Source organism: Aplidium turbinatum, chromosome 17 (genome assembly GCF_918807975.1).
Source record: "Aplidium turbinatum chromosome 17, kaAplTurb1.1, whole genome shotgun sequence".
NCBI lineage: Eukaryota > Metazoa > Chordata > Ascidiacea > Aplousobranchia > Polyclinidae > Aplidium > Aplidium turbinatum.
The window spans coordinates 21,004,219-21,031,568 of NC_137488.1; the positions used below are offsets into that span (position 1 = coordinate 21,004,219).

The following is a 27,350-nucleotide window of genomic DNA, read 5'->3' on the forward strand; positions in this document are numbered from 1 at the left end:
CGCCTTTAAATAACAAGCTGAAATGGATAAAAATAAACTAACAACGATTGTTCCTAAAACCTAACGAGTAAGTCACTAGTTTCACTGCACACCCTTAAATACATTGAGGCTCCTTTGGGCTCGTGGTAAGCGCTACTCTGGCGAATATTCTGACGAGAATCTGTAACTTCGACTACCTGATGAAAACTCCTACTTCCCTGGCTATTAATAAACGCTTTTCCACGCACAAGATGAAACCTTTTAGTTTTTCTGACATTCCATGAATGCATTCCAACCCGAATCATCATTCCATACTGGCTGGTGCAATTATTGGGGCGACTTTTTAGTCTCCAGGCCTCAAGCGTCATCGACAAACGCCACAAACTTATGGATTCTATCAAGACATTCTTCTATGTGCTTAAGGGTTCAATAATTAATTGTCTGTCTTCTGATTATCTTAGATGGAAGTTCTTGCATTTTTGAAAAGTAATTTTGTGGCAGCTACGTTCAGAAATATTCTTGGCGCAGTCGCCAGTTATTTGCCATAAAACTTCTTTTGTCCTAAATTTGAATTTGTTTGAGCGGAAAAGCTTTTTCTTTGTTTCTGACTACCTGTGTCCTAGTTAGATTTATGAAATCATCATTTTAGTCGGTTAAACGTTGCACAACGTCGTTTCAACCTTATGTGCAGCACTTTGTGTTGCTGACCCAGACAATTATTTCTATTGATTCGTTTTCGTGCATGGTGACGTCATAATCCCCCATTGAAGCCTTCGTGGTAGCTGGTGGTAGTTGCCACAATAACAATCGTTGCACAAATTCAAATGTATTCTGACGTTATTTACCACAAATTCGCAACTTTTAGCGGTGGCAGAGCAATCCTGTTCAGCTCGTTGGAGACGGCTTCAATATTTGAATGAAGTTGTTGGAGTTGTCTAGCCTCCAAATTAGTTGTTTTTTTACATTGATTCAACGTCTGCTCACTTGTTCACTGCCGTTTTGAGGTTAAGAAAATGAACCAAGATAACCCACCACGGACCCAGAGAGAAGAGGTCGGGAAAATTCGAGTATCATGTTCCTGCTTCACTGTGACGTCACCGTAACATCGAACCAGCAGATCTAGAGAAGTTCTATTGTTGTTTGTCGGTCTGAGAAGCCCCTAGGGAAGTTTTTCCCGGAGTTATCTTGAATCTTGCGATTCCTTGGATTACTTACTTATCCAAGTATAGACCCACCCAGCAGCAGTGGCAAGTCTCACACAAAAGTATCACTACACAGGGCAACACTGCACAAGGCAACACTGCACAGAACTCCACCAAGCATGAGGTTTGTGAGAAGTTAGAAATTTGCGAAATTTAATTGTATTTTCTAACTTGACAAAGTGACGTTCGTCCTAACGACATTTATGTTAATGATCTGAAGATAAAGATTTTACCATTCGTGATGGCAATTTTGTTCATAATTAATGTCACGATTATGAGTCATTTATACAAAAAGTTCATGATCATATGAATGCTTTTAAATTTCTTTCAAGGCACAAGCAAGTTGCAATGCAATAAACTGCGAGAAGAATAAAGTGATGCAATGAAACATTTACTTAAAATAATTTTACAGCAAACAATTTCCAGATGATTCTTGGGGTCAACGGGAAGACATGTTCTTCATCGTTTGTTTAATCCAATTGATCTTTGTTGAAACCTGAAGATGAAATATTTTGTTGAAAGATGAAAGAAGTGTCTCTATGCCACCTAGTGGTCGATTTGGGGTCAAGTGCAAACAAAACCATTTTTTCAAGACGACTTCAAAACACGGCCGTTGTAGATTAGCTGGCTGTTTGTATTGTTACAATTGATACCATTTTGGTAAAGAGGTGACTTTTTTCAACCATAAACAGATGAAACCAAGCAACCACACGCTTCTAATTTCTACCATATATTATGTTAAATGCCGTGTGGTTGTTTGCTTTCATCTGTTTATTACAATTGAGTTGAAAGTTTGAATCGTCGTTTATAGTTTGATGGACGTCATAAAACACCAACTTACTTTCGCGTACAAGCCCGGGCTCCTCTCGTCTGCGCAGCCGTACCCCCAGGACACCACTCCCACCAAGACGTGGCGCATGGCGCCCTTTCGGTTGTATTTCAAAGTTAGGGGTCCACCGCTGTCACCCTGGAAAGAAAGTAAACATTGTTCCAATGTGAAAACTTTCATAAAACTTAACGATGAGATTTTATCCAATTTAGCAGAAAAATTTATTGGTTTTAAATAAGGATCGGTAAAGCAAATATTAAGGAGAGATTGTTTTACAGAAGCATTAGCATACGGAAGTGCCCAACAACACAAAAGCAAGACTCAGTGGGATCGTAGGCTACGTTGCTCTTCAGATGTCATACAAACAACAAGTGTTTGGTCGAAAGCGTTTGTATATTTTTAATTTTCGTTTTCTAACCAAGACCTCACAGTCATGAAACCGCAACATTGATTTTGTTGCTAACAAACTACAATGACGTGACTGTGACGTCACAATACCTGGCAGGCGTCCTTCCCTCCCTTCATGTAGCCGGCGCATATCATGTTGTCGGTGATGAGAGAGTCCTGGCGGCCCAGCTCAGCCATCCACGTCTTACAATTCTTGTTGTCGATGATCTCAACGTCGACTTGCTGCAATATGTCGCTTCGTAGCAAGTAGGATCCTGGAACGACAGTCGCGATTGAAGCGTTTCTACCATTGTTCCGTTTGATGACGAACAATACGATAAAAGGATCCCTCAGCTTTGGTAAGCAAATAATCAAAATGTTTCAAATATCGCTTAATGCTGCAAACATTGAAATAAATGTTTTGAGACTTTGCTAGCTTCAGGATTGTTCAAAATTGCGTCACAAACAAGAGATGAAGATAAACCAGTGCCGGACTTCCTTGCACTCGATGCCATTATGACGTCACTAACTTTCCTGCTTTCCCCATCCAGCAACGAGGGCAACAGCGCCTTCCTTCACAGATTGACCGTTGGTGGGGAGGCAAACTGGTTTGATGAACTTGGTGAAGGTTACTGGCTTCGAGATCTGAAACAAATCATTTCAATGTTCAGCTTCATTGCCTGAAGCGCGGGCGGTGGAGGAGAAAGCCAATGAAAGCACACTGGCGCCATCTATGGAAATTAAAGAGTTTGGGTTTCAATCCGGTCTCGCGATACATTTCACCCGCTTTGTGCCCATACAGTATAAAAAAGAAGACTGCAATAATTATGATGTCATGGCTTATTTATTACTTCATAAGAGCTTTCATATAGTATTATGTTGTTGTGACCATGCCGACGATGTTCGCTTGTTTTCATCACGACATATCCTCGTCGGTTGAAAAGAAAAAAAACTTGGCCTGTTGTTAAAAATCAAACCTCTCCCTTGTGGCAATGGCAGCTTCCTCACAAACTCACCTTCATTATTGCGATATCGTTGTCGCTGGAGAAGTGATTGTAGTCCGGATGAATTGCGTAATCTGAGAAGAGAATCTTGATTTGACCCTTCTCCTTCTTAAGACTGTGGTGCTTCCCCAGGTACCCATAGAATATGTTGACGGCATTCTTTATTAGCTTGTCCTTCCTGAAAACACGAAAACAACAAGCTAAGAAATTTGGAATGTGTATAACTTTAGAAGTTTCATAGTTTGGAAGTTCCCAGACTTTATCCGCCATTCCCATGGGTTATGGGTTCTCGTCATCTGAATACCTAAAGCAGGAGATCCGCCTTAAGTCACAGAAAATATAAAACGATAAACATCTTTTTAATGCTCTTTTTTGTTAATTGCTTCAAAGTTACTTCCAGACGCAATCTTATCCTTCACTCAGCTTTAGTCGTTGCTGTGAATATCTCTCTCATGTTGTTTATCATTATTTACACTTTACAGATGTCTTTCTTTTCTTCAGATGCAGTTGGTTATTTTGCCAAAGAGAGTACAATAAAAACTTCACTCTGCCAATCTCGGTAACCGGCCCTGCGTCAAGAGCCTCTACGAGTATGCGAAACTAGCAGAAATAACCTATCAAGGCTTTGTCTGTCCGAAGATAAAGATTCAAACCAAATCAAGACGCCCCTAAAACTTTCAGACTTGTTCCGATGCTGGGTTCCTTTTTGCTTTATATTATCTGACCCAACTACTTTGTTGTCAGTCATTCTATTGTATTAGCTGTATACAAAATTAATTTTCTCTCAAAGTTACATTGTGTTAATAAGTTTTTGCTAAAAATAAAGCTAATTAATCAGAACAGAACATATTTTACAGTAAACAACGAAGCGTGACATCATCAATGACTGCGTCATAATAAGTCGCGGGAAATTGCATCTATTCGCCGCGGTTACATCGGGAAGTTGGAAGAGCACAAAGTAGTTCCACCTGACCGATGACGCACTCACTTGTCATAGAAGCAATGCGCGGCGGTGACGATGAATTGTCGGTTGATGAGCGACCCGGCACAGAACTCGTAGTCAGAGTTTCGTCGAAGACTCACTATCCACGGGATGGCGCCGTGGAGAGCGTCGATGCCTGCGCGGGAGAAAATGTCAGCATTCAAGTCCAAATGGGGCGACAGAAACTTCAGTTTTTTTATTTTACACGAAATCTTTTTAAAGTTACAAGAAATGACAAAATAAAAAAAAAACGTCCTCAGTTAAAATAGAACACGGCCCATACCAACTTGCTCGGTAATGATCAGGGTCGTTAAAAAACATTTGGTCCGCAACCAATTAGATCCCGAAGGGTCCGTACAAACGATTTTACAGAAAAAAATAAAATTTTAAAGTATATTTAATGCTTTGTTAATTTATGGGCCCGTGAAAACATTTCGATCTTCTAAAATGATGGGGGCAAGTTACAAAAGTTCCCATTGACCCCTCCCTGTCGAGGCTACTGGTAATGACATTGTTACGAATTAGACCCGGATTCGCAATCTTAAGCATTTACAAAGTTAGTTCCTGCTAGTTTTCAACCTCCACGGCCATGTCCGCAATTTATAAAAGAGTGAACGACAAAGAATTGAAATTGAAATTTTCCTCATCTTCTTGCTCTCGATGAGGAACAACCCAGACAGCAAAGTCCGTCATTTTGTTTGTTTGTTTTATTATCTTTATCCTGCATTGCAGGAAAGCGGACTTGAGCGCTATGCATCGGTGTACGCCTTCCGACGTACACCTGACCCACGCTGCAGCCGACTGCAATGTCTGTTTCCGGTTGTCTACTCTACTTATGACTGAAATTTGGTACTACCCATTACTCGAAATCGATGTCATTGATTCAACGTCTGCAGACGATTTTGACAGATTTTTCTGTCCGGGAACAATCAAACCAAGGAACTTGTTACCTCCAACGATCCTTTGTTGCAGCCGGTACTTGAGATCAACTTCAGGAACACCGCATCCTTTGTATGGAACTGAAAGTAGTTCCACCAGTTACTTCAATTATTCCAAGACGACATCATGCTACAAACTACGCCCAGTGTTTCCAAGCCAAAATGTGTCAAAGGAGCGCCAAGCGTTATAGCAATGAATTTATTTTGTTTGAAAAGAAGTTTTTTTTTTAGTTTTAGGTAACGCTGGGTTATGTATTAAAAACTGAAAAAATGCATTTGTTCAAACAAAATGGTTTTCCGCTTGCTCAACTACCACATGAACATATCCGGGCGGCATAGGAGAAGTTTTCCTTGGTGGTCATTTTTGGGGGGTAATATATTATCAGACAACTTCAAGTAAACGATTGAATTATTTCATCCCGTTGGTTAACGTAGGTGAACAACGTCTTATAAGAACTAACATACTTTCGCTACAAAGATAAACATTTCAATGGTTTTGTTGCCACACAAGCAATGGTTATGAACGATGCAAGCTTCAGTCACGGATGCAATGTTCATTGCCCGCGATAATTAACATTATCCAATTCCAAACCAAGGAAAGCACAACATGAATGAAACTTTCCAATGAAATGCAACCACTGAGCATCCGACCCAGAGTTACTGGATCGGAGCATCGAAACCTCCCCCCACCTTCAGCGGTTGCGAGCTTCGGTCCGATGTTCGTTTTACAAAATCCGCAAGATTTTCTGCAATATTTCCGCATGAAAGATCTGTGCTCCTTGTCCGTGCAGAATCCTTGGTTGGCCCATTCATTGCATTTGCTGCGATTATGATGCAACAGATGATTTTAATAATAAATACAATAAAATGGAGAACAGATCTCTCAGTGCAGCCGGTGCTAGAGAGAAGTCCAATTACGAATCCAAAAAATGCAATGCCTGGAAATTTTGTGTTTAACGTGAATCTAGGACAAAGTCCAAATAATCATAATGCAGATTTGCAAGAACACGATGATTTAACATTATTTGGATTTTGCGCATTTACCTCAAACATTATAATAATAATAATAATAATCGTGTATTTATTTGCGCCCATTGCGATAACACACAGTACACTGCGATCACAGATGCGATATGACAGACGACAGGAAGCAGCAAAGTGACATATAGTCTTCGAGTCAGCTGCTCCCATTATTTTGGCTTGCCATTAAGTGTCTTTGCCGAGACACAGCCACGTGCTCTGGAGCAGTGTCGAACCCACGTCCATTTGAACGTCGCGCAGACGTTCTCACCACTCGGCTACGCAGCCAACGTATTCATAAGATTTCCAGCAATGATGCATTTGCCTCCTGAGCTTCGGAGATAGCTATGAATGACGGACAGACGACGCAATGGACAGATGACACAATGGCAACTGGCGCAGGCTACCAACACTGATCATATTAACAACATAACTTGTTAAAATCAATAATCTACAACCTACCTTTGGTCTTGTGTGTCCTTACACTGAGATGTCACCCGCTCTTTTACTCGCAGTGTCGTCGATAATGGCGTGGTAGCAGCGGTTGTGGTTGTGAAGTCATAGTCGCATAATCCGGAAACTCCCGCCTTCGAACAGCTCAGCTTGCAGTGTTTCCGCATGAAGGAAACGAAATCTCCGGATTTGCAGAAATTAGATGTGGCCCAGTTCTCGCACGAGCTGCAACAAAAATAAGCGATTGATGAAATTCTTGAACTCTTCAGGAACTTTTTCTTTGCATAATCGTACCAACAGCTCAATTTCCATCAAGTGAACAAAACATCTCGCCGGATGATTGAATACATAGTTGAACCAACGCTTCTTCCAACGTTTTAAAATAGGCCTACCAACTCCAACAATATAAGTGATACTACTTGACCACGATCCATTGAGAAGCTCATGAAACTCAGGATAAGGCAGCGCACATGGAGAATATCTTCGACCTATAATACTTTCGCATCTCGTCGAAACAAATATTTTCTCAAATTAAGCGACATCCTAGCCACTGAACAATCAATAAGTTGTGTTATCATAAAGATGCAATTGTTTGAAAATCTACTAATCATTATTCTCATTCCCTGAAGCAAACTCACTCGTATCTGTCCTGACAATCAGATTTCCTCAAAACGTCATCATTTGCTGCAATGACATCATAAAAGAAATTAAGATATTTTTTGTTGCATCACAAATTTATACAACCTGGTAACTTAATATTATAAGTTTATTCAACACTTTTAACTCTAGCCAATAAGTCATCTATTGCAGGGTTACCAGTTTGGCAACCTTGATGTATTGTTGGGCCGAACCGTTCAGCTTCACAAGCATAGTTTGCAGTTCCGCCAAGATGCTATCTCAAGCTATCATTTAATCAAAAACTTAAAATTGACAAATGCAATTAAATTTCATGAAACAATGTGAACAATTTAACTCTGGTTCATAGCAGCTCGAACATCACACCAGCTCTTACTTTGTGCGCGGCAGAGACCACAGGAAAGCTTGCAATTCGTTCTCATGAACACAACAAACTTCTCCTTGCAATAATTCTTCTGCTTCCAAAATCCACATGATCTGAAACATCGAAGTAATATTCGCTCAAAGTACATGACATACAAATAATAGAAATTAATTGTTCTTCTTCTTCTTCGTTTGAACCTTCTTCGCCACTCCAGGGGTCGAGAGGCTTTGCCTTTTACCACCCTTGGGCAGTGGCGGCGACTCGGGCTAGATGTTTGGCAGGTGTCGAATAGCCATTGAATTGATTCGTCATCCAGCTTATGCAAACCACGCACACCATTTGGCGCATGGTTGATGGCGCAGTTACAGATGTTGTTAATTGTTGAAATTGGTGGTTTTGCTTCAAAGGTTTTATTCAATTTATCCGGTTAGTTTGGCACTGCAGTATTACATTTAAGGTTTTGAGCACGTTCGCTTGACGTATAGATTTTGCAAGCCTTGTCAGAATCAAACAAAAAGTTTGATATTGACAAGAACTTCGTATATTCATCAAACGAGACAAAGCTAAGAAGATGATCCATGCTTTTCTCCGGCTGAATCTAGAATTGGTCCAATGAAGAAAATGTTTGCCAAGTCAAGTCCAGCATTGATTTGTACTGATCTTGCAGCTCATATACTTGAAGTAAAACTGTGAATGCTGTATCGGGAAGACGTGGCATAAGCACTGGCTACAACCCTGAGAGAATTTGAACAACTAGACCACTCAATGACAGGACAAGGTGTAAATTTGCTTTGAGTATTTTTGAAATATTTCCATTCATTCAATAGTTGGTCGTCCAACCTGCCTGAAACAAGTGAGTTACAAAAACAAACAATTTACTTTTGATTATCTTTGCAAACTTCCTGCGTCTTTGTAGTAGTTGGAGGCCTTCTAGTGGTTGTTGTGGTGCTCCTGGTGACGGGTCGTCTTGTAGTAGTTAAACGTTTGGCGGAGTTTCCAGCTAAATATTTATGAAATTGTACGTTAATAATTACAAAAATGCACACATTGTTGCATTAGCTTTGTTTCGTCAACAATCGTGCAGCGATGTACTGCTCTCGATCTTTACCGCGAAAACATCTCACCTGAACATTTCCCACAAGACTTTTTGCATCTTTTTTGAACATATCCGGAATTTCTACAATATCCGGCCTCCTTCCAGCGCTTGCATCTATGGAACATATTCAAAGTTACGTAATAATAATAATAATTAAATTCGTAGCGTCATAGCAAATGACTAAGGAACTGTGTTCTGAAAGCTACTGCAAATCGCTACTACCACAGCGAACTCGCAGCATCAGGCTAAAACAGGTCGTTTGAGTTTTGATGGCAAAAAATGATTTCTTCTGAAGTTTAATCCTGGCAGTTTCTCATTCTTGTAGAGGATTTAAACCATTGACGCAGGGCCAGTTAGGAAGATTGACAGAGTGAAGTTTCTGGATGTTCCTAAAAAGTTGTCGACCTACGCGCGCTAAAAGATGAGCTCACCTCGTACGTAAATCGCGGCAACTTCCCGCCGATGATGTTGCAGCCACGGTAAGTTTTCTGGGGGTGGTACGCGGTGGGGCTGTGGTGGGAGTTGTGGTGGGGCGGGGTGTAGACTTCCCAGAGGTCAAGTAGTCTGTGGGGAGAGGAATTAATAAATATAACATAAAATAAAAGTTGTTTTTATTAAGAAACGGGTTGTTTGGTCAAATTTCAACTGGAGCATAAAATTGAACATTCATAACTTCAAAGTGCGATAAGCTTCTAGCGTTTGATTGAACAAACACACCCACGACATCTGTAAATGAAGTCATAGAAAAGCTACACATAAATGACCATTGTAAAGAAAGCGTCAACTTCTTTCAATTGTATCCATCACCTGTGCATTTGTACTTTGTGTTGATTTGTTTGATGTCTTCAGGAGAGAAACCTTTTCTTTGGGCAACAACCGCCATTTTAGTTTTTCTGGAATGAAAACAGCATTTAAGTCAGGAAAACAAAAAAGTGAATAAAATCAACCCAGTTCCGTAACTTGTGTAAGTTATAGTTACCGAGTCTGGCTGATTTTATGTACTTGACACATTCATTCTTTCAGCTGCATCCTGGTTGGTCGGTTTTCTATAATTTACAATTCTCTGGAAAATTAAGAAACCAAAATAGAATTTGGTTTGGTTGGTTTTGAATCTTTATCCTCGGAGTGACAAAGCCTTGATAAGTTAGCCCTAGTTTCGCATACTTGTAGAGATGCATCAGCGTCTATTTCATCACTCTGATAAATAAACAACAATTTTTATAGTTTTGAAACTTATCTTGCTTGTCATTGTGACTGCCACTAGCGAATTCAAGAGATACTTGGCGACCAGCAGTGACCATTTCTTGGGTGTTCACATTTTTCAGAAAGTTTCAAACACATGTTTGATTTGCACAGTGACTCTTTATATCACATCAGTTCATTTTGATATGGCAATGACACAGATCTGATCTTATTTTGCGCGTTTTTCTCATGAATGTTCCAAAGAGTCGTTCGACCAGTAGTGAAAGTCACCTGTCCACAATTGTGGGGTTGTCTCCGTAGAGCTGTCCATTGGAGAAAAAGAACCCTCCGTAATGCATCACAGAATTGACGTCATAAGGGGATCCATACGAATTCCAGTCTTTCGACGTTCTCTTCTGGAAGTTGTGCTTGGCAGCTGTAGAAGATAACGACCAGGTGATTAATGGAATGATCGAGGAGGTAATACATGGACATACAAATCTCAACAAATACTATGGTGAGAAAAACCTGGAGGAGAGATGATAAATTGAATGAAGTAGCTAAGGTTTGTAGTTAAGAAATGTATTTCTTGGAAAATGTTAAGAACTTTACAAGCAGCATAACTTATGTGTATTGCTCTTAATCCAGTGGTATGCAGACAGTTTCAGTGCAGCTTTATAGAGATACAAAGAAGTTTAATGTCTATGAATTCATACCGATTGAGAAAAATGGGAACAAAATTCTCGTCTTATTCATAAAAGCGTTGTTATTGTCATACAGTACTATATACCGAACCATTCCTCAAACACAAGCCGGCCCACTGTACCCACACAAGCCGGCCCACTGGTCCCACACAAGCCGGCCCACTAGTCCCACACAAGCCGGCCCACTGGTCCCACACAAGCCGGCCCTCTGGTCCCTGGACCAGTGAGGTTAGTCGCGTGACACTCACATGATATGATGTTTTCAACCTTGATCTGGACGTACTTGTCCCGATCCCCGCGCGATTGTTCGTGCCAGAATCCCAAAGCATGCATCAGCTCGTGGATGATCGTTCCCAATTGTCTGTCACAATTTCTTCCGATTGTGACCTAAACAATGATTTGTTAATCATCGCATTTGGTAATCTATTATGGCGTCAAACTCAAACTCAAATACATTCTTCCAAACAAAACATTATTACAATTATACTACGCACTGGTACATTCTCATATCGTATATGGGATGACGATTTGGGGTTCATGCTGTAAGACACAAATGAACAAGCTTAGCACCTTACGAAATAAGGCTGTCAGAATAGTAGCAGGTGGCAGGTGGTCTGATCATGTCACACCTTTCTATAAGCAACTTAACATACTCAAGCTTAAAGATTTGTACGAACACGAAATTGCTAAGTTCATGTTTAAATTTGATACGGATGTATTGCCTCTGCCTTTCGCACACTACTTTGAAAAAACCAAACTCATGTATAATGCACGTCTTACTAGACACTCTACCAATGATTGTTATTTTGTCCCACGATACGCCTCATCCCGACTCCAGCGCAGCATTAAATATGCCGGAGAGAAAGTCTGGAACTCCTTACCAACGAGCATGGGTAAATTGTCATTTTATTCTTTTAAAAAGCAACACAAATATTCACTCATCGCCAAATATTAGCACGACTAACTTTGTACTATACCTTCATGTTACCGATTGGCTACTTTGGCTACTAAATATATTTCTCTGTCACCATCATCTAACACCTTGTCTCAATTTTCGTTATTGAATTATTCATTGTGTTCTCTATCCTATGTCGCTTATTCGTAGTGATCTTTTAGATTTCGTAACTAACTGTTATCGCAATTTTAGATCTTCTATTAGAATCAGGGGTATCTGTTTGACTCGAAGACCCATGGTCTCTTCGCAGATTCCCGTTGCTGGGAATTCCTTTTTTATTGCTGTATTTATTGTACCATATTTACCTACAACGAAATAAATCAATCAATCAATCAAAAATCAATCAATCAATCGAGTCAAGTGAACACAGATTTTCAGAAAAGAAATTCATTAAACCGTGTGGCGTGTATGGACTTCGCAACTGTGTAATTGTGTAATCGTGTAATTGTAATCGTGTAAGCGTGTAATTGTAATTGTGTAATTGGAATGTTTCATAGACAACAATTTTTCAACAATCAGAATTTTTACTCTATCAAATTGGGTGAACAGGTCTGCATCAGTGACCAAGCGTCTCCAAGTTGCAAAATACCAGGATTAAGCTCAAAAACTCTTTCTCAGTCCGAGGAAGACGATTTTTGCAATTATTCAGAAATGCGAAAACGGAAAGTAACAAAAAAGTTGAAAATTGTAAAATAAACATTACAGCTGTACTCGAAAAATAAGTAATCACTTCAATTCCAGCACCTATCCTACTTGATTGTCACGTAAACTGACGTCACAAACCGATAACGAACTTACGTCTTGACTTCCTCTCCTTTGCCTCCCCACGTAGGAGGAGCATCCTCTAGTCTCGTCGCCGACAAACTGGATGTAGTTTTTTTGGGTGGTCCTCGGTTTGAAGCGGATGCAGGTCTTCTTCCTGTACTCTCGTATCGCCTTTTTAATGTTTTCCTTTTTTGATTTGGCTGGGGAGAAAATAATAAAAAACTTTTAAATGTAAATTCCAGTCTCGTTTTTGTCGTTTAATTTTTGGATATTTTTAGAAACGAGTTATTGATAGCAGCTTCTTACTTAAGATTTGTGCCCAAGAAGCGAATGCAACAAATCTTTATTTTTGCGGAAAAACGCTTCCTCAGTATTCCAGCCATTTAAGCGTTACAGCGTTACAGTGTTTGAATAATCCTTGGAATATCGTTGGAAGGAAAACTAGGTTCTTGCGGCTGCCAGTCCCGTCACCACCAGGAGTACACGAGAGCAGTTATTTTATGACGTAATAAGAGAATCAATCAATGAGCTTTTCACGGCGTCGTTTCTTATTCGTTAAAAATAGAGACCACATTTTAAAATAGTGTGTTAAAAAATCTAATTATTTTTATCTAAATATTATTAATAAGCTTACTGGTCCAGTCATTCCATCTGTGCTATTCTTGCATAACAATAAGCCACTGTGACTAGTGGATTGTCATTGCAAACGTGACAATAATCAATACCGTGTGTTGTTGTATGGTTACTATAATAGCTTCTTACATCCGGGACTGGCGAGCACCGGTGATTAATTTTTCCGCTTTCATGGAAGACGGAAACTTTGACGTCATAATTCATAGGAATTAACAAGGTATTGATACGAGTTTGCAGACGTTATTTTAAACTGCATTTATCATCGCAGGAATTTAACGTAAGTGATGTGACGTCATAAACAAACATTGGCATTGCCAGAGCTTTCCCAACTGTGCCAAGATAGCCGAAGAAGACTTGCAAATAAAAGTTTGACCTGCCTAATACAAGGCCCACAATTAAGGGGGAGTGGACACTTTCCAAATAACTTTCATATCTGAAAACCTCATCAGTGCAACATGTGGACTGGCACCTATTTATGGGTCGCTTCCTTGAAAATTTGGGCGGTTGGTCGAGACTTACGAAGGAGATTCAACATTGTCTCACTGTCTCCGCATTACATTAAACTAAACTCAACGGAACAAAGTTGATAAGATTTGAAAAAATATTAATCTTTTCTTCTAATCAGACTTACTGTGCCATATCTTAGTCCACAGGGTAACGCAAAAACATTCCGTGTCTTGGACAACGAGACTAAAGACCAATTTCTCACTAGTAGCTTCCCAGTGCAGTCCTGGGATGCAAGACCAACATAGATCGATCCCCGGCTCCAAAGTTCAAACGGAAACTACGGCCAACGATCAACCAGACTTTTAATCAAGCATTCTACCAGACAGTTCTAAATTCTTTAAATGCATCGTTCGCAGAGCTGAGGAAAACCGCCAACACCCCCAGACAACAAATACCTTCATTTTTTACAGATTTTGCTTTCTGGAACGTTGACCCCAGCAGCTTAGTTATGACGTCACTTACAGACTGAGTGATGGAATGTGTATCCAATTGTGACGTATTTCCCTGACTTTGGCCACTCCAGTTCTTTTCGTCTAGAGGCGCCGCGTTGCTTCTCCCGATCACAAACTCCTGCCCCATATTCCTTCTCAATGTCTTTGTAGCTTGAGTCTGGAAGAAACAGGAGTGAGAAAATTTGGGAATTTAATTTCATTCCAATATTTTTGATTATACTTTTTTACCAACCCATCTTTCTTCGATATTACATGTTTGGGGAACATTTGGAAAAAGTAATAATTCTTTCACCGTCGACAACGATGTCGCTTTCCATCAATCCTTCTGTGACGCACAATTCACAAATTTCGCAACCATCCGGTCCCACCACGTGACCCATGACGCAATCGTGTGAACATGTTCTCATGTCTGGGCATTCCCCATCAGATTGTTGGGTTGGGATTTTATCTTTTTTTTCTGAAAAAAAATCATCATTAAAATTATGCAACTTTTATGAAGCTCAAGCTCAACATATGATCAGTGAGAAAATCCATTTAGGGGAAGGTGGGGTAAAGCGGACCAACGGGGTAAAGTGGAACCCCGCCTTTTTTTGCTAGTAAAGTTTCACTATTGTGCGGATACCATTAAGTTTAGTAAAGCATGACGAAAAGAAGCTGCACACGCCATTATTCAAGGTTTCATGGTTTAGAAGACACAAAAAAGCACGGAAATTACTTTTTGCACCCTCTGATCTACTGAAAGGTATGTATGGTAACTTAAATTGTATCTTATGTACATAAGGTAGAAGTTTTTTTGAATGATAAAAATGAGCCTCATTATATCACGTACGCATTACGTAGATTCACTCTTGTTGCTGACTAGCCTAAATTTGGCCAACAGTTAAATTAGTAGTAATGTAGAGGTGGGGTAAAGTGGACCAGTGGTGGTCCACTTTACTCCGTCATAAATATTTTTCTTGTTTATGATTTCTTGACCGAATTAGGTGCTGTGTTACTTATAATCTTGTAGCTTATTTTACACAACAGCTGTGTAGGCTAGGCCTAATTAGCACTCAAGTGGATAGTTGTTCTGATATGGTTGGTTGGTTATTGAATCTTTATCCTCGGACTGACAAAGCCTTGATAGGCTATTCCTGGTAGTTTCGCATACTTGTAGAGGCCCTTGACGCAGGGCCGGTTACCGAGATTGGCTGAGTGAAGTTTCCGATTGCTGAGGTGTTGTTGCCTGAAATCATTGCATCCATTAAGTGCCGCTAAATGGAGAGCAGTCCTGAAATGCGTTGCTGAAGCGCATACCCCGAGAGCCGAACCAGCACCGCGTAATCTTGAGCCGGGCTCGTAACCATTGAGCTAACGGGGCGGAATATCCCACCAATCATAATTGAGTAGACGAGCTGGTTCTTAACTTAGTTATATTCTTGTTTTTCAGAATGCCTCGTTATCACCAAAGGACATCCTGTGGGCGCATGAAGCCTGCGCTGGTTGCAATGAAGAGGATGACAACTTTATCTGTGAACTCCGTTTTTAAAAAAAAAATCTTCAAAGTTTGATTCGTAATGGACTTATGAACTGCAGTTGTGAAGTTTCATAATGTCTTCCCTAATGATGCTAGTTGTAAATAATTTGATTGCGTGGAAAAAAATTACGGAATTTGCTCAAAACTTACAACGGTCCAGTTTACCCCACATATGCGGGGTAAAGTGGACTGTTGGAGGTAATTTTAAAATTAAAAAAATTTATATAAAGAAGCTGGCAGTCATCAAAAGTGCACTTTAAAAATTGTCGAAATATGTTAGAGTTAACGCTCAAATAAAAAAAAGTTAAATTTTTTGGCAAATCAGTGAATTGTACTGAATTAACCCTTAGGTATTCCACTTTACCCCACCTTCCCCTACTAATAATGAAGAAAACACAACACTGGGTTGACATTTTATTGATTGTTTGTTTGTTTGTTTGTTTGTTTATTGGCCGCTGCGAAAAATATGTACAATAAATCAAAACACAATGTACAGTAAAACTGTTGAAAAGTTTACAATAAAAAAAAAACGAGTAAAAAATGATGGTAGCATCACAGCAGCGGAAGGCTGCGAAGTGACCGTTCAAGGTCTTCAAGTCAAGCAGCCACTCTTAACTCATCAATGATAATTATAATTGAATAATTGAGACAAAGGGATAATAATACATAAATATCGGTGAAGCTGTCCAAGAAGATAAGAAATCAAAAAACTGATTAGTAGGTTAATTTAGCATTTGTTTAATATGAGTCAATAATTTTCTTTTTGTACATTCTTTTAAAAGTTGTGAATGAGGATTTGCGAATTTCATCTGATATATTATTCCAAATTTTTGCGCCAGAGTATTTTATTGAGCGTTGTAGTTTTGTGGTTGTGTATCGATAACAATAGTAATCTAGGTTGGTCGAGTTTCGAGTAGAAAAGTTGTGAATTTAGTTACATTTTTTAAAGTAGTTTTGAAAAGTGTCGGGTAATAAATTAAAACTAAACTGATACATAGCCTAAACTTAGCAATTTCATAGTTGTACAGATCTTTTAACTTTAGCATATTTAGTTGTTTATAAAAGGGTGTGACATGGTCAGCCCATTTGCCTTTCACAACAGCTTTGACTGCCTTATTTTGCAAAACACCAAGCTTTCCAATATGTGTTTTGTATGACGACCCTCAAATTGTCAGTCCGTATATTAGGTAAGGATGCACAAGAGAATAGTAAAGCTAAAGCATAGCTTTAGTAGATAAACAATGTTTTAATTTAGAGAGTATGCCAACAGATTTGGAGAGTTTGGAAGATAGAGCATCAATATGAGGAAGAAAAGATAGATTTTTGTCAATTAAGATACCAAGGTATTTAGCAGTGTGAACATTTTTTAGTTGGGTATTGCCGTAAAATACTTCAACATTAGTTGATTTTTGGTTGGTCTTGGGTGCAATTATTAAAAAGTTAGACTTAGAAGCATTTATCGTAAGTGAATTGGCTATGATCCAACGTTTGATTCCTTTCAGTTCAAGATTAATTAAATTTTGAAGACTTAATAAATTATCGGCTTTAATAACAAGACAAGTGTCATCAGCAAATAATCTAGGAACAGAAGAAACACAGTTAGATATATCATTTATATAAAGTAAAAAGAGAAGCGGTCCTAATATGGACCCTTGAGGGACACCAAATTTTATTTCTTTTAATGTAGAATAGGGTGGGCCGTTTTTGACTTTTTTTCGAAATTAAAAAACGGCTAGTCATAAAAAGTGGCACATGCATGAAAAAATTACGTGTGCAAAATTTCATCAGTTTGGGGGTGCATCTTCTGCCCCCGCAGGGGGGTCAAATTTTCAATTTTTCGAAAAAAAGTGGGAAATTTCACTTTCCGTTTTAACATAATATTTTTTATAATTTTTCTTATGGCTAGTTATAAACTGTAAGTGGGATGTACCCAGAACTTTCCTATGTAAAGGCATGTTCGAAGCTTAATGTTTACTGCCCCCGCATCGACGACCAAAATGCTGAATTTTCACCAATTTGAGATGCAATTTTGTCATTGTTCGATAAACAAACTTGTCACAAAAGAGCGAGATGGTGTTACCGCAGTACGCTCATTTATGTTCTGTCCAGTAACTTTGCATGATAATACGAATTGACAAACTATAATACGTAGTCTTGCTTATATTAAAAGCAATAAGTTAGTAGCCTAAGCTCGATCAGTTAGAGCTATAAAACGCAACCTATAATTTACTTTAGAATAAAAGCAATATGATCTGCTGGTTCCGTAAATGGAATGTACTGTACAGTTTCGACGTGAATTGTTATCATGATTTGTTTACACAAATTTGTCAGTTACAAACCAAAATTAAACGTTCACTTGATAGGCTACTACTACAAGAACCACATACAGGAGTAAACTTTGTTTGACAGCAATGTAACGATAAAAAAGAACTTGTGTTAACAAAAAAAAAACGAAATTGTGTCAAAAATGCAACAAACAAGAAGAACTTTTAACCAGTTCACCAGATTATTGTTCAAACTTAGTGCTGGTTTAAGTCTAATGAATCATAAAATCTTGTTTCGACTGGAACCGAGGAATTTTTTTCCTTGATTGTAATATTGCTTTAATGTACCCATCTCTTTCAATGCTGTCCACCACATGTGATGAGGCATCTGTCACGAGTTTAATGGCTCTCTCAACGGCTTGTGTGTGGCAGGGAAACATAGGAAACAACTGTTGGGGAGGCATCTTTGTTTTGATGTGCTCTTCTATCACACTGCTGTCAACACCACGCATCATTGGGGGTTCCGTAACTGGAATATTTTACCAGTCTATCATCTCAAAGTAACGTTCGGAACTGAACTGCAATATTGGCAGGGTGAATTTTCGCTGACGAGTGCTGTGAGATGATAATATTCTTGAATTGAAAATTCTTCTCCATCCTAGTTCCCTTACATACTCTTCGGTATCACATATCATTGCAATCAAAATGTTTTCAGGATGGGCATAAAACGCATTCCTCTGTAGTACTTTGTTGACGATATTGCGAGCTTTATTCGATAGCTTCTGAGCAGAGTGTAGAATTTTAAAGAAATGTTTTGGGCCATTAGTGAAATTGCTTTCTTTTTTAATGGCAAGCCATACTAGAATGTAAACATTCATAATACCATAGTCCACAAGTTCCACCAATACAGCTGATTGTACGTTAGATGCAACATACAAACGTAGAATTCTATTGGCTGTGGTCAACCATTTTGAGTGGTTCATCATACCTGGACTCCTAGATGCGAAATGAATTGATATTCCTCCACTTTTCACTGCTCTATGCATGTGTAGAAGATATTTTTGGTCAGTGCTGAGGTCATTTTCATCAATTTCAATCTCTGTTGCCGAAACTGCTTTATATTTTACAACAGCTAGTTGTGTGACAGTGGCTAGCTGCTTTCCAATGGGCCCAGTGAAGCTATCAGGTCCGCTAGTATTGCCATCCAGTTCTTTTATAAGATGCCTAAGAGGCAATTCATTACCGTGGAGTAGGCATATTAACCATTGAAGTGGCTTTTGGAAATGATCTTCCAGGAGCTTTATCACGCCGCCTTTTTGACCTGTGTTTACTGCGGTTCCATCGCATCCAATTGCCATTACATTATCGTAGCTAATTTTATTGGATCCAAGATATTCAAGAATCCCGTTAGCTATTGGCACACTAGATCCTATGCTTTTCGTATGAATTATTTCTGTGTCACAAGGCAATATTAAGCCTAACTAGTCTGCTAGCCTCATAGATTATCGTAAGTTTACACTATATTTACGGAACCTGCAGTTCATATAGCTTTTATTCTGAAGTAAAGTATCTGAACAAACCGACCACTGTAATTTATAAGTTGCGTTTTATAGCTGCAACTGATCAAACTTGCTACTGCTTATCTCTTTTATCTCAGTTCGTAACTACGAAGCAACCCAGTCAGCAAAGTTTGTCAGCAAAGCAAAGCAACATGGTCCAACAAGAGTAACGTGGCGATCAGGGCCGGATTTAGCTGATGGGGGGCCCGGGGCACTTTTAGATCGGCGGGCCCCCTGTAAAAAAAATTTTCGTTGTTCATTGAGCAATGACAAAATTGGATCTCAAATTGGTGAAAATTCAGCATTTTGGTCGTCGATGCGGGGGCAGTAAACCTTAAGCTTCGAACATGCCTTTACATAGGAAAGTTCTGGGTACATCCCACATACAATTTATGACTAGCCAGTAGAAAAATTATAAAAAAAAATTATGTTAAAACGGAAAATGAAATTTCCCACTTTTTTTCAAAAAATTGAAAGTTTGACCCCCCTGCGGGGGCAGAAGATGCACCCCCAAACTGATGAAATTTTGCACACGTAATTTTTTCATGCATGTGCCACTTTTTATGACTAGCCGTTGTTGAATTTCGAAAAAAAGTCAAAAACGGCCCACCCTAATGTAGAATTTGAATTCCATAATGATCAAGTTTATGCAAGTTATTGTGTTGTGTATGATCAAGTTATTGTGTTGTTTGTTTTTCAACTGAAGGTGATCTGATGAGTTTTATCTCCAGTGAACATTGCATGGAGGCTGCAAGAGTCATATTTCGAATGAACAAATTATAAATCGAACTAAATAAAATCATATGCTTTAGTTAATAAGTTAATTATTTGTCCAAGGTCTAAGCCAGGGCTACTCAACTAATTTTAGCAAATTCCATTTTGACAAGTTGAATATTTTTGCGGTCCGGTGAATATTTCATACGCAACCACGAAAATTAAACAACCAGTAGCCTACGAGCACCGAAACACTTTTCAGGTAGTATGTAACACGACTTGGATTTTTGTCTGACACAAAGAAATAAAAAAGGAAAAAATGTATTGCGTTTCTTTGTAGTGTATCTGTGTGGATCGCACATCAGAGAAGAGGGCAAAGCGTTGGGAGGTCTGGGGGCGAAGCCCCCAGCTCCTTGGATAATCACAAAAAATTGCTTTTCTCTAATGGAAATTTGTTTAAAGGCCCTAAAATGTGGCAATGAAGTTATTCTTCCAGAAGCCCGAGGTCCACCTTCAACACCCAGAAGGTCTGGATTCGGACCGCGGTCCTCCAGTTGAGTAGCCCTGGTCTAAGCAATGTTTGAGCAGAGACTCCCAGCCACCACCAACCACCTCTAATGCTGTTTCTCACCTAATTTGGAGTTTATTTCATAAATATCATCGTGGTACAAATCTTTAGATGAAGGGTCAGGATTGAAATATCCTCCATTCGAATCTGGAAATGGTAAGATTTTATTACATAATCAGAGACAGTTAGCGATGGTCTCTTCACCAACTATGACGTCAGATGTTGAATGAAAAACCAAAGTTTAACTCTATATTACCACACATGGCTGATATGAAATCAAAAACTCCAAAAAATCAAAACATTATTTTTAATTTTTTCACATCAAACATTCAACATTTTATCATTGGGATCATGTTGAAAACCTTCACGTGGCGATCCCGTTAATCCTTGGCAGGAAACTAATCGCAACAGCACACTTCAGATATTGCCAGAGAGAGAGAGCACAAAGAAGTGTAAACGAACTTAGAATGATAAAAGTATAGACCCTCGGCCTTATGATGAAAATATTTAGCTTCAATACAAAACGTTTGTCATCCACAAAAGCAGTTGTCATTTCCAACCTACAACTAGACATCTTGTGCTTGTAAAAAAAAAACGCAGCGACAAAATCCCTCCTATAGTATTGCAGAAATGCACTTGGCCATTCAATCTCACAGCGGAACCCATGGTAGTGCCATATATTGGCCTGATAAATTAATCTTAGTTGGATCGGCTAACCTAACAACAAGTCCTATGGAAATTTTGTACATAAAAACTAATTTACATCAAATATAGCTATTACTTTCTAAAACCTCTACAGCCTGTTTCACCCTAAACTTAAGTCCTTAAGGACCTTCTGATGATCTCCCATTAAGGTGAAACAGACTGTAGAGGTTTTAAAAAGGAAAAGCTATATTTGTATGTAATTTGCTCTGCTTGGCTTTTTGGCATTGAGTACTTTTTGTAGTATTAATAGTATTTCTTGTTTAAAAAATAATTTATATAGCCTACCACAAATTTCTCAGTAGGCTACAGTAAACTTCTGCTGATTTTTTTTCTTTTGGGCAAACAATCCCAGCCTCAGCAGGCCTATAAGGATTTCATCAGCCACAGCAGTACCTGGAGATGCAATGAAACATTAAAGATGGAAAGCTGGTAGAAATGTTGGCCTCTAACAGCAACCTGTTCTTGCTTTATTCTCCAAAACTCAGACCAACCTTCTACAGTGCTCGCTGGAAGAAAAGCCATAATCTTGACCTTGCTTTTGTTAGTTCAAAATACATCAACTTCGAATGAACAGTTTTTTCCAGACCCAGCATCTCTCAGTATACATCAACATAAATCCTGTAATCCAGCCCCGAATCTCCAAACCACTGCCTCAGTTTAATTTTCGTAAAGCTAACTGAAACAACTTCGTACAAGCATTAGGCGCAGAAACAGACAATAACTTCTCTTCCACCGCAACGCCACTTTTCAAAAACTAATTGGAATTTTTAAACAGACCATATGGGAGGAAGCCGCGACAAACACATACTTGATTTCTCAAGTGAAATAAAATTATTTAAATAAAATGTACTGAAGATGATCTAACTGATCGAAATCGATTTGTAATTATTTATGATTGACCTGATTCGTGTAAAAATAAATTCGTTTATATTACAAGACATGTAACCGAGTCGTTCATATCAAGCATGGTTGTGGGTTTGGCACCTGTCAGAAGATATTTCATTTTCCTATCTAATTTGTGATTGTAGCTTCGAGTCCTTAGACAATGAGACAATGAAACACATCCCTACCAACTGCCTTTTAGCCCTTCCTGTTGCCACAATGTCTTAAGAAGCGTCATCAACAACGTCTCATCTGGCGCTGACACTGACGTGACAAACAATGAATAAAAGCGCATCCAAACATTCAGAATCAAGTCAGAAAACTGAGAAAATCAAACACAAGTTTCAACAGTTTAACAGATTATAAAATTTGCTGTTTTTCCAATCTCTGATCATGTAAACAAAATGAAATAAGTTGCATTCCTTACCGTGGCTGGAAGCGTGATGAAATATTATCAGGAAAATAAATAACTGTTCAAACATTTCGGTATTGCTCTATATATCCTAATCTATATAAACCAAAGTTAAAATTATCAGTGATGTAAATTGAAGTTATGTTCTCCAATATATCAATTTTGTGTTGCAACCAAGCAAAAGTTAGTGGTCATCTCTTAACCAGTTCACATCATAAAAGCTTATGACGTTTGCTTTCTATTCTTCTCTATATAACTTGCTACATCCCATTTCTTCCACTCTCCTTTGTTTATTTGTTTATTTGCTGTTCATTTATAAAATATCTTTCGGCAAACATTTACCAACAGAGGGACATTGCGATCTCTCATCAAATAATATTCGTGAATACATTTACCGCTTTGAAGTTACGAAAAGTTCAGAAATTGCTTCTATGCAATGCAGCCTACTAACGTAATGGATACCCAGTGAAATTTTTGCAACTAGATATAAGATTTTTACATAGTTGCAATTGTATCTATACCATAACACTTGCTTTGTTAATTTAAATTTAAACATAATACTTAAATTTTAAATATGTTGAAATTAAATATTATCACAGATTTTGTTGAGCGAAGAACTTCATTCAAAATCTCCACTCCCGATTTATCTCACCCGGATGTGGTGCTTGGCCCTGCCGCAGTTGTAGCTTATATAGTTAGTTGTGTTTGTTACGCAATGGCGTTCCCAGCACGATTGAACTGTTCAGTCACAATGGTTGATTGATGATTCATCATCAGACAACAACAAAGATATCAAGTCGATAAACTAGAAAGATAAAAAGGAATTAGTGGTTACACTGGCAACAGTGAAAAAACTGGTGTGATCTTCTTCAGGTCCGGATGGTAATGCTCAGGGCCGTTTAGAAGATACTTCGGGTCCGATACCAATGATATTTTCCGGCCACAAATCAAAATACTTTAACAAATATGGGGAAGTTTCTTTAAGTTCTCCAGGTCCCCTTGGAAAGGTTGCAGGCGACTAAAATCATCCCGGCCCGCGTATAAATGTTTCTCTTCGACCCCTTGAAGCGCTAATGCTACACCGCACAAGGACGAGATGAAATTACATATCGCCGCCTCTAACTGACAACTGCTGCTTGTTGGGGAGTAAGTGTCATCAATGATCTCATTGTGCAAACGCCCAACACATTCAGATTTGTTTACATCAACAATCTCGTGTTGGTTTGAGGCAATCTAATCCAACCGACGGGAATATAAGCAAAAAATCAGAGGTCGCTTATTCTCGCCACATCAATTTCATCACCGAATCCTCGCATCGAAGAATGTTCTAAAAAAAACTTAGAAAAGCAAATTTTGTTTCGCTTTTACTTAAATACCGTTCCTTCCAAATGCCCAACTTCAATGAAACTAATGGCTTGAGGGTTAATGCAGAGTTGTAGCCCCCAGTTCATGTCATGCAATATTTTGTTGACTACTCCACCTTTTATGGCAGCGCTTTGAAAGAAGCAAACACAAAACCAAAAAAAAACAATCAAGAATCGTACAATCTGAACCACAGAGAAACATCGCTTCAAGGATGCGCTTTGCAAGAACGTTGCTGCAACACTTGAAGACGTTTAATTTACGTTTGAAAGCATTAGATTTACGCGGAAGATAAAAATATCTCCACTTTCAATCAAGGGTCGAAGTCGAACCTACAATCTCCAGGAAGCAATCTCAACCAACTCACAAACTTTTATTTTTACGCCGTTTGGACGTTGTGATATTCAAAACATACAATTTGAGGTCTGGGTCATTGGTGAAAGATCACTATTTGTACAGTATGATGTGACAAAAGCAGGACTTGTGAAACAAACATACTTGAAGACACGAGTTACGAATTACGATCTCCAACCCAGTGTTGCCAGGTCCATGGTTGTTCTGAACAAAAGTGATTGAATTCGAAAATTTTTTACAAAGGAAATTGAAGAACAGAGAGACAGACAACCTCCACTCAGACATCAACCTCCACTCAGACATCAACCTCCACTCAGACATCAACCTCCACTCAGACATCAACCTCCACTCAGAGATCAAAGTACAGTGACGATGAACAAGATGATGTTTTACATAGAAAACCACTTTTCGACGTGAGTTTGGAAAAATAAATTATTTTTGTGAAAAAGGATTATTATTAAAGCACACTCAATTGCCACATCAAAAATTGTGATAGTTTTGCTTTGAGAATAATTGGCTTTGAGTAAATTCCGATTAGAACTTTGTTGTGCGAGAGCTTGTACCAAAAACCGCAACTGCTAACTTTTTCCTTAACCTCCTGTAAAAAATTGCTTAATTCCTCGGGAAACTCTTCAACTTCAAATGATTCCATACATTTTGCCTTCCATACACGCCAGAGATGTAGGGTAGCCTACATGGATTTGGATTTAAATCCGACCGGGTTTGAGGTCAGTGACTGAATTTGGATAAAAATTTTGACTACTGCTAATTTGGTTATTTCTGTACTTTATTGTCTTCCTAAAAATTGCTAAAAATGATTTTTCTTCATTGGCTGTTGATAAACTACGGTAGTTGTATTGAAGCTTCAAACCACAGGAATCCTTTTTATTTGACAATAATGCTTTCAGATTTATAATGTTAACTACTGTCCGATTTATAATCCGGATTTAGATTAAAATCCTGAATTTTAATTGACACGCCCCTAATCTTTCTGTATCAAAAATACATGCTTATTACGTCACTAATCTTTTTTATCTTTTTAAAACGGAAGCATAATTACATCATAATGGTGCTGTTGGCCTGATTACAATGACAATGGATAGGAATTGAGGTAGTGTAACAGTTTTACATTTTGATGCTTTCAGGTTATGCAGCAGTTTTTAAGTTATCCTGCTCATCAGGTACTGTACAATAATGCTTTGAAGCTTCAGGGAATCCACGTCTGGAATTTTAGTGGCTCTGGTAAGTTTCATCTTTTTAAATGTAATTTGCATTCGTTGTGATCGCTTAGTTGACTTGCGCGATGGATGTCTATGTGGCTTTCACCGGCATTGTTTCGCATCCGAGGAATGTACAATGCAAGATTCCGGGCAGCGAAATCGCGCTGCGTTACTGATCATTGAAGTCATATTGTTACTTAGCATGTTAACAATATCATCAGTCCACTCACGATATGTTGTCTTTCAACTTCAAGAAATATGAACAAGTTTGAAGTAGCCTAGACTGTTTGTTGCTTTGGAAGCTTACTCTTTTGCTTGAGCTTCTAGGACCCATCGCCCATTTTTTACCAACCGCCCCAAGTTGACAATGCTTCTGGGCCACTCTGAGTGAACGTACTGTGCGTTCCTCACGAGGCTCACGTAGGCTACTGCTGAGCCCTAACCCCAGCAGACTCCACTTATATTTTGTTCTGTTTACCATTTGGACCGAGTGAGTTGTTTCTTGTTAATCGAACGGATACTGAGCTATTTTGTTTCTGCCCCATGATCAGGTGATCCATGATCATCTGATCTTCTTGAAGGCTTACAAGAAAGTCTGACCGTCCAATGCTGAAATGAACATTTTCCCCATGTTCATATTGTTTAATGCGCCACATTTTATCAATAATATCACCTGCTTTCTCTGGGAGATATTCCTCCTAGATATGCGTTGAGGTGCGTTTAGGCGCCTCTTTACTTCTAACACTGGTTGACCTGAGACTACCTCGCCACTGTATCAAATCAGTCAAGACAATATTTGTTACCGCAACCAGCTTACCGACGATTTGTCAGCAACGTCCCCAGACGTTGAATCAATATAGAAACAGTTGCTTTGCTGTCTGAGTCAGTGAGTTGTGACGACTTCAACGCTCTACCCTACATTAGGAAGTAACAGGTTCCATAGGGGAGGCAAAGTACACCTTCCTTTCTTGTAGTTGGTGCTTTATTAGGAAACAATATTCTTGTAAGCACGTCATAATTGCTCAGCAGAATGCAATGCAACCCAAGTTTGATGATTTTTTTTAAACGATCTAAAGTAGAAATGATTTTCTACAAGGTAGCATCTTGGTAGCCGTGGAATCAATCATGTTACATTTGGTTGTTGGGTGGTGTCGGTGACTCACAAGAAAGAGGAGATACCGGTCTGTGTACTGTACAAGGTGTCGAGACAATCCCGTAACTTGGTTGAACTGAGGCATAGGCTGCTTGTTCTGGGTTGCAGTCCGAGAATCCTTCCTACGCTTTCGAACGGAGAACTTAGCGTTCATCCTTCTTGTAACAAACGTTTTCCTCAACTTCTTTGACCGCAAATGTTGAAAGTTGAAAAATACACGAAGAAATGCGGTCAAGGGGTAGCTATTGGGAGGAAACCTTTATCTGATTGAGTAAATGCACAAACTTCTTCTCTTTCAGAAACATTGTGGGTGAAAAATATTGTATCGATTTTGCAACCATGGAGTTACTCTTTTCCTGCTTCACCTTCACCTTTATCTTCACAATCCTGAGTTGTGACGTCATAATATGCTTTTATGTAGCGTTGTATCGATTGGACGACGGGTATCGAACCAATGCCCACATGTCTACGAGTGTTGTGATGAAACCTACAGTTGCTTTATGGCACCTGTCGGCCTTCGTTCAGTAGGAACAATAACTCGGTTTAGTTTCTG

General features: G+C 38.9%; 1 protein-coding gene across 1 annotated transcript; it reads right to left on the reverse strand.

Annotated features, from left to right (window-relative positions):
- Positions 1–799: 799 nt before the first annotated feature.
- LOC145786304 (uncharacterized) lies at positions 800–27,201 on the reverse strand. The gene is made up of 23 exons (XM_082597943.1): positions 27,083–27,201; positions 26,123–26,253; positions 20,773–20,856; positions 14,381–14,545; positions 14,099–14,245; positions 12,530–12,696; positions 11,025–11,163; positions 10,364–10,508; positions 9,698–9,783; positions 9,322–9,454; positions 8,919–9,004; positions 8,674–8,794; positions 7,807–7,907; positions 7,433–7,478; positions 6,804–7,019; positions 6,012–6,142; positions 5,334–5,402; positions 4,390–4,519; positions 3,414–3,579; positions 2,928–3,042; positions 2,509–2,672; positions 2,023–2,148; positions 800–1,677 (listed from the first exon to the last, which is right to left on the reverse strand). The coding sequence occupies exons 1-23, from the start codon at positions 27,199–27,201 to the stop codon at positions 1,621–1,623; spliced, it is 2,844 nt and encodes a 947-aa protein (XP_082454069.1). The 3' UTR covers positions 800–1,620.
- Positions 27,202–27,350: the final 149 nt, after the last annotated feature.

Coding starts and splice junctions, on each gene's coding strand:
- LOC145786304 (XM_082597943.1), bottom strand. CDS start 27,201: ATGACGTCACAACTCAGGATTGTGAAGATAAAGGTGAAGGTGAAGCAG. Junction 8,795..8,918: donor GTCTTGTGGGAAATGTTCAG/GTGAGATGTTTT, acceptor ATAAATATTTAG/CTGGAAACTCCGCCAAACGT. Junction 7,479..7,806: donor TGGTCTCTGCCGCGCACAAA/GTAAGAGCTGGT, acceptor ATGTCATTGCAG/CAAATGATGACGTTTTGAGG.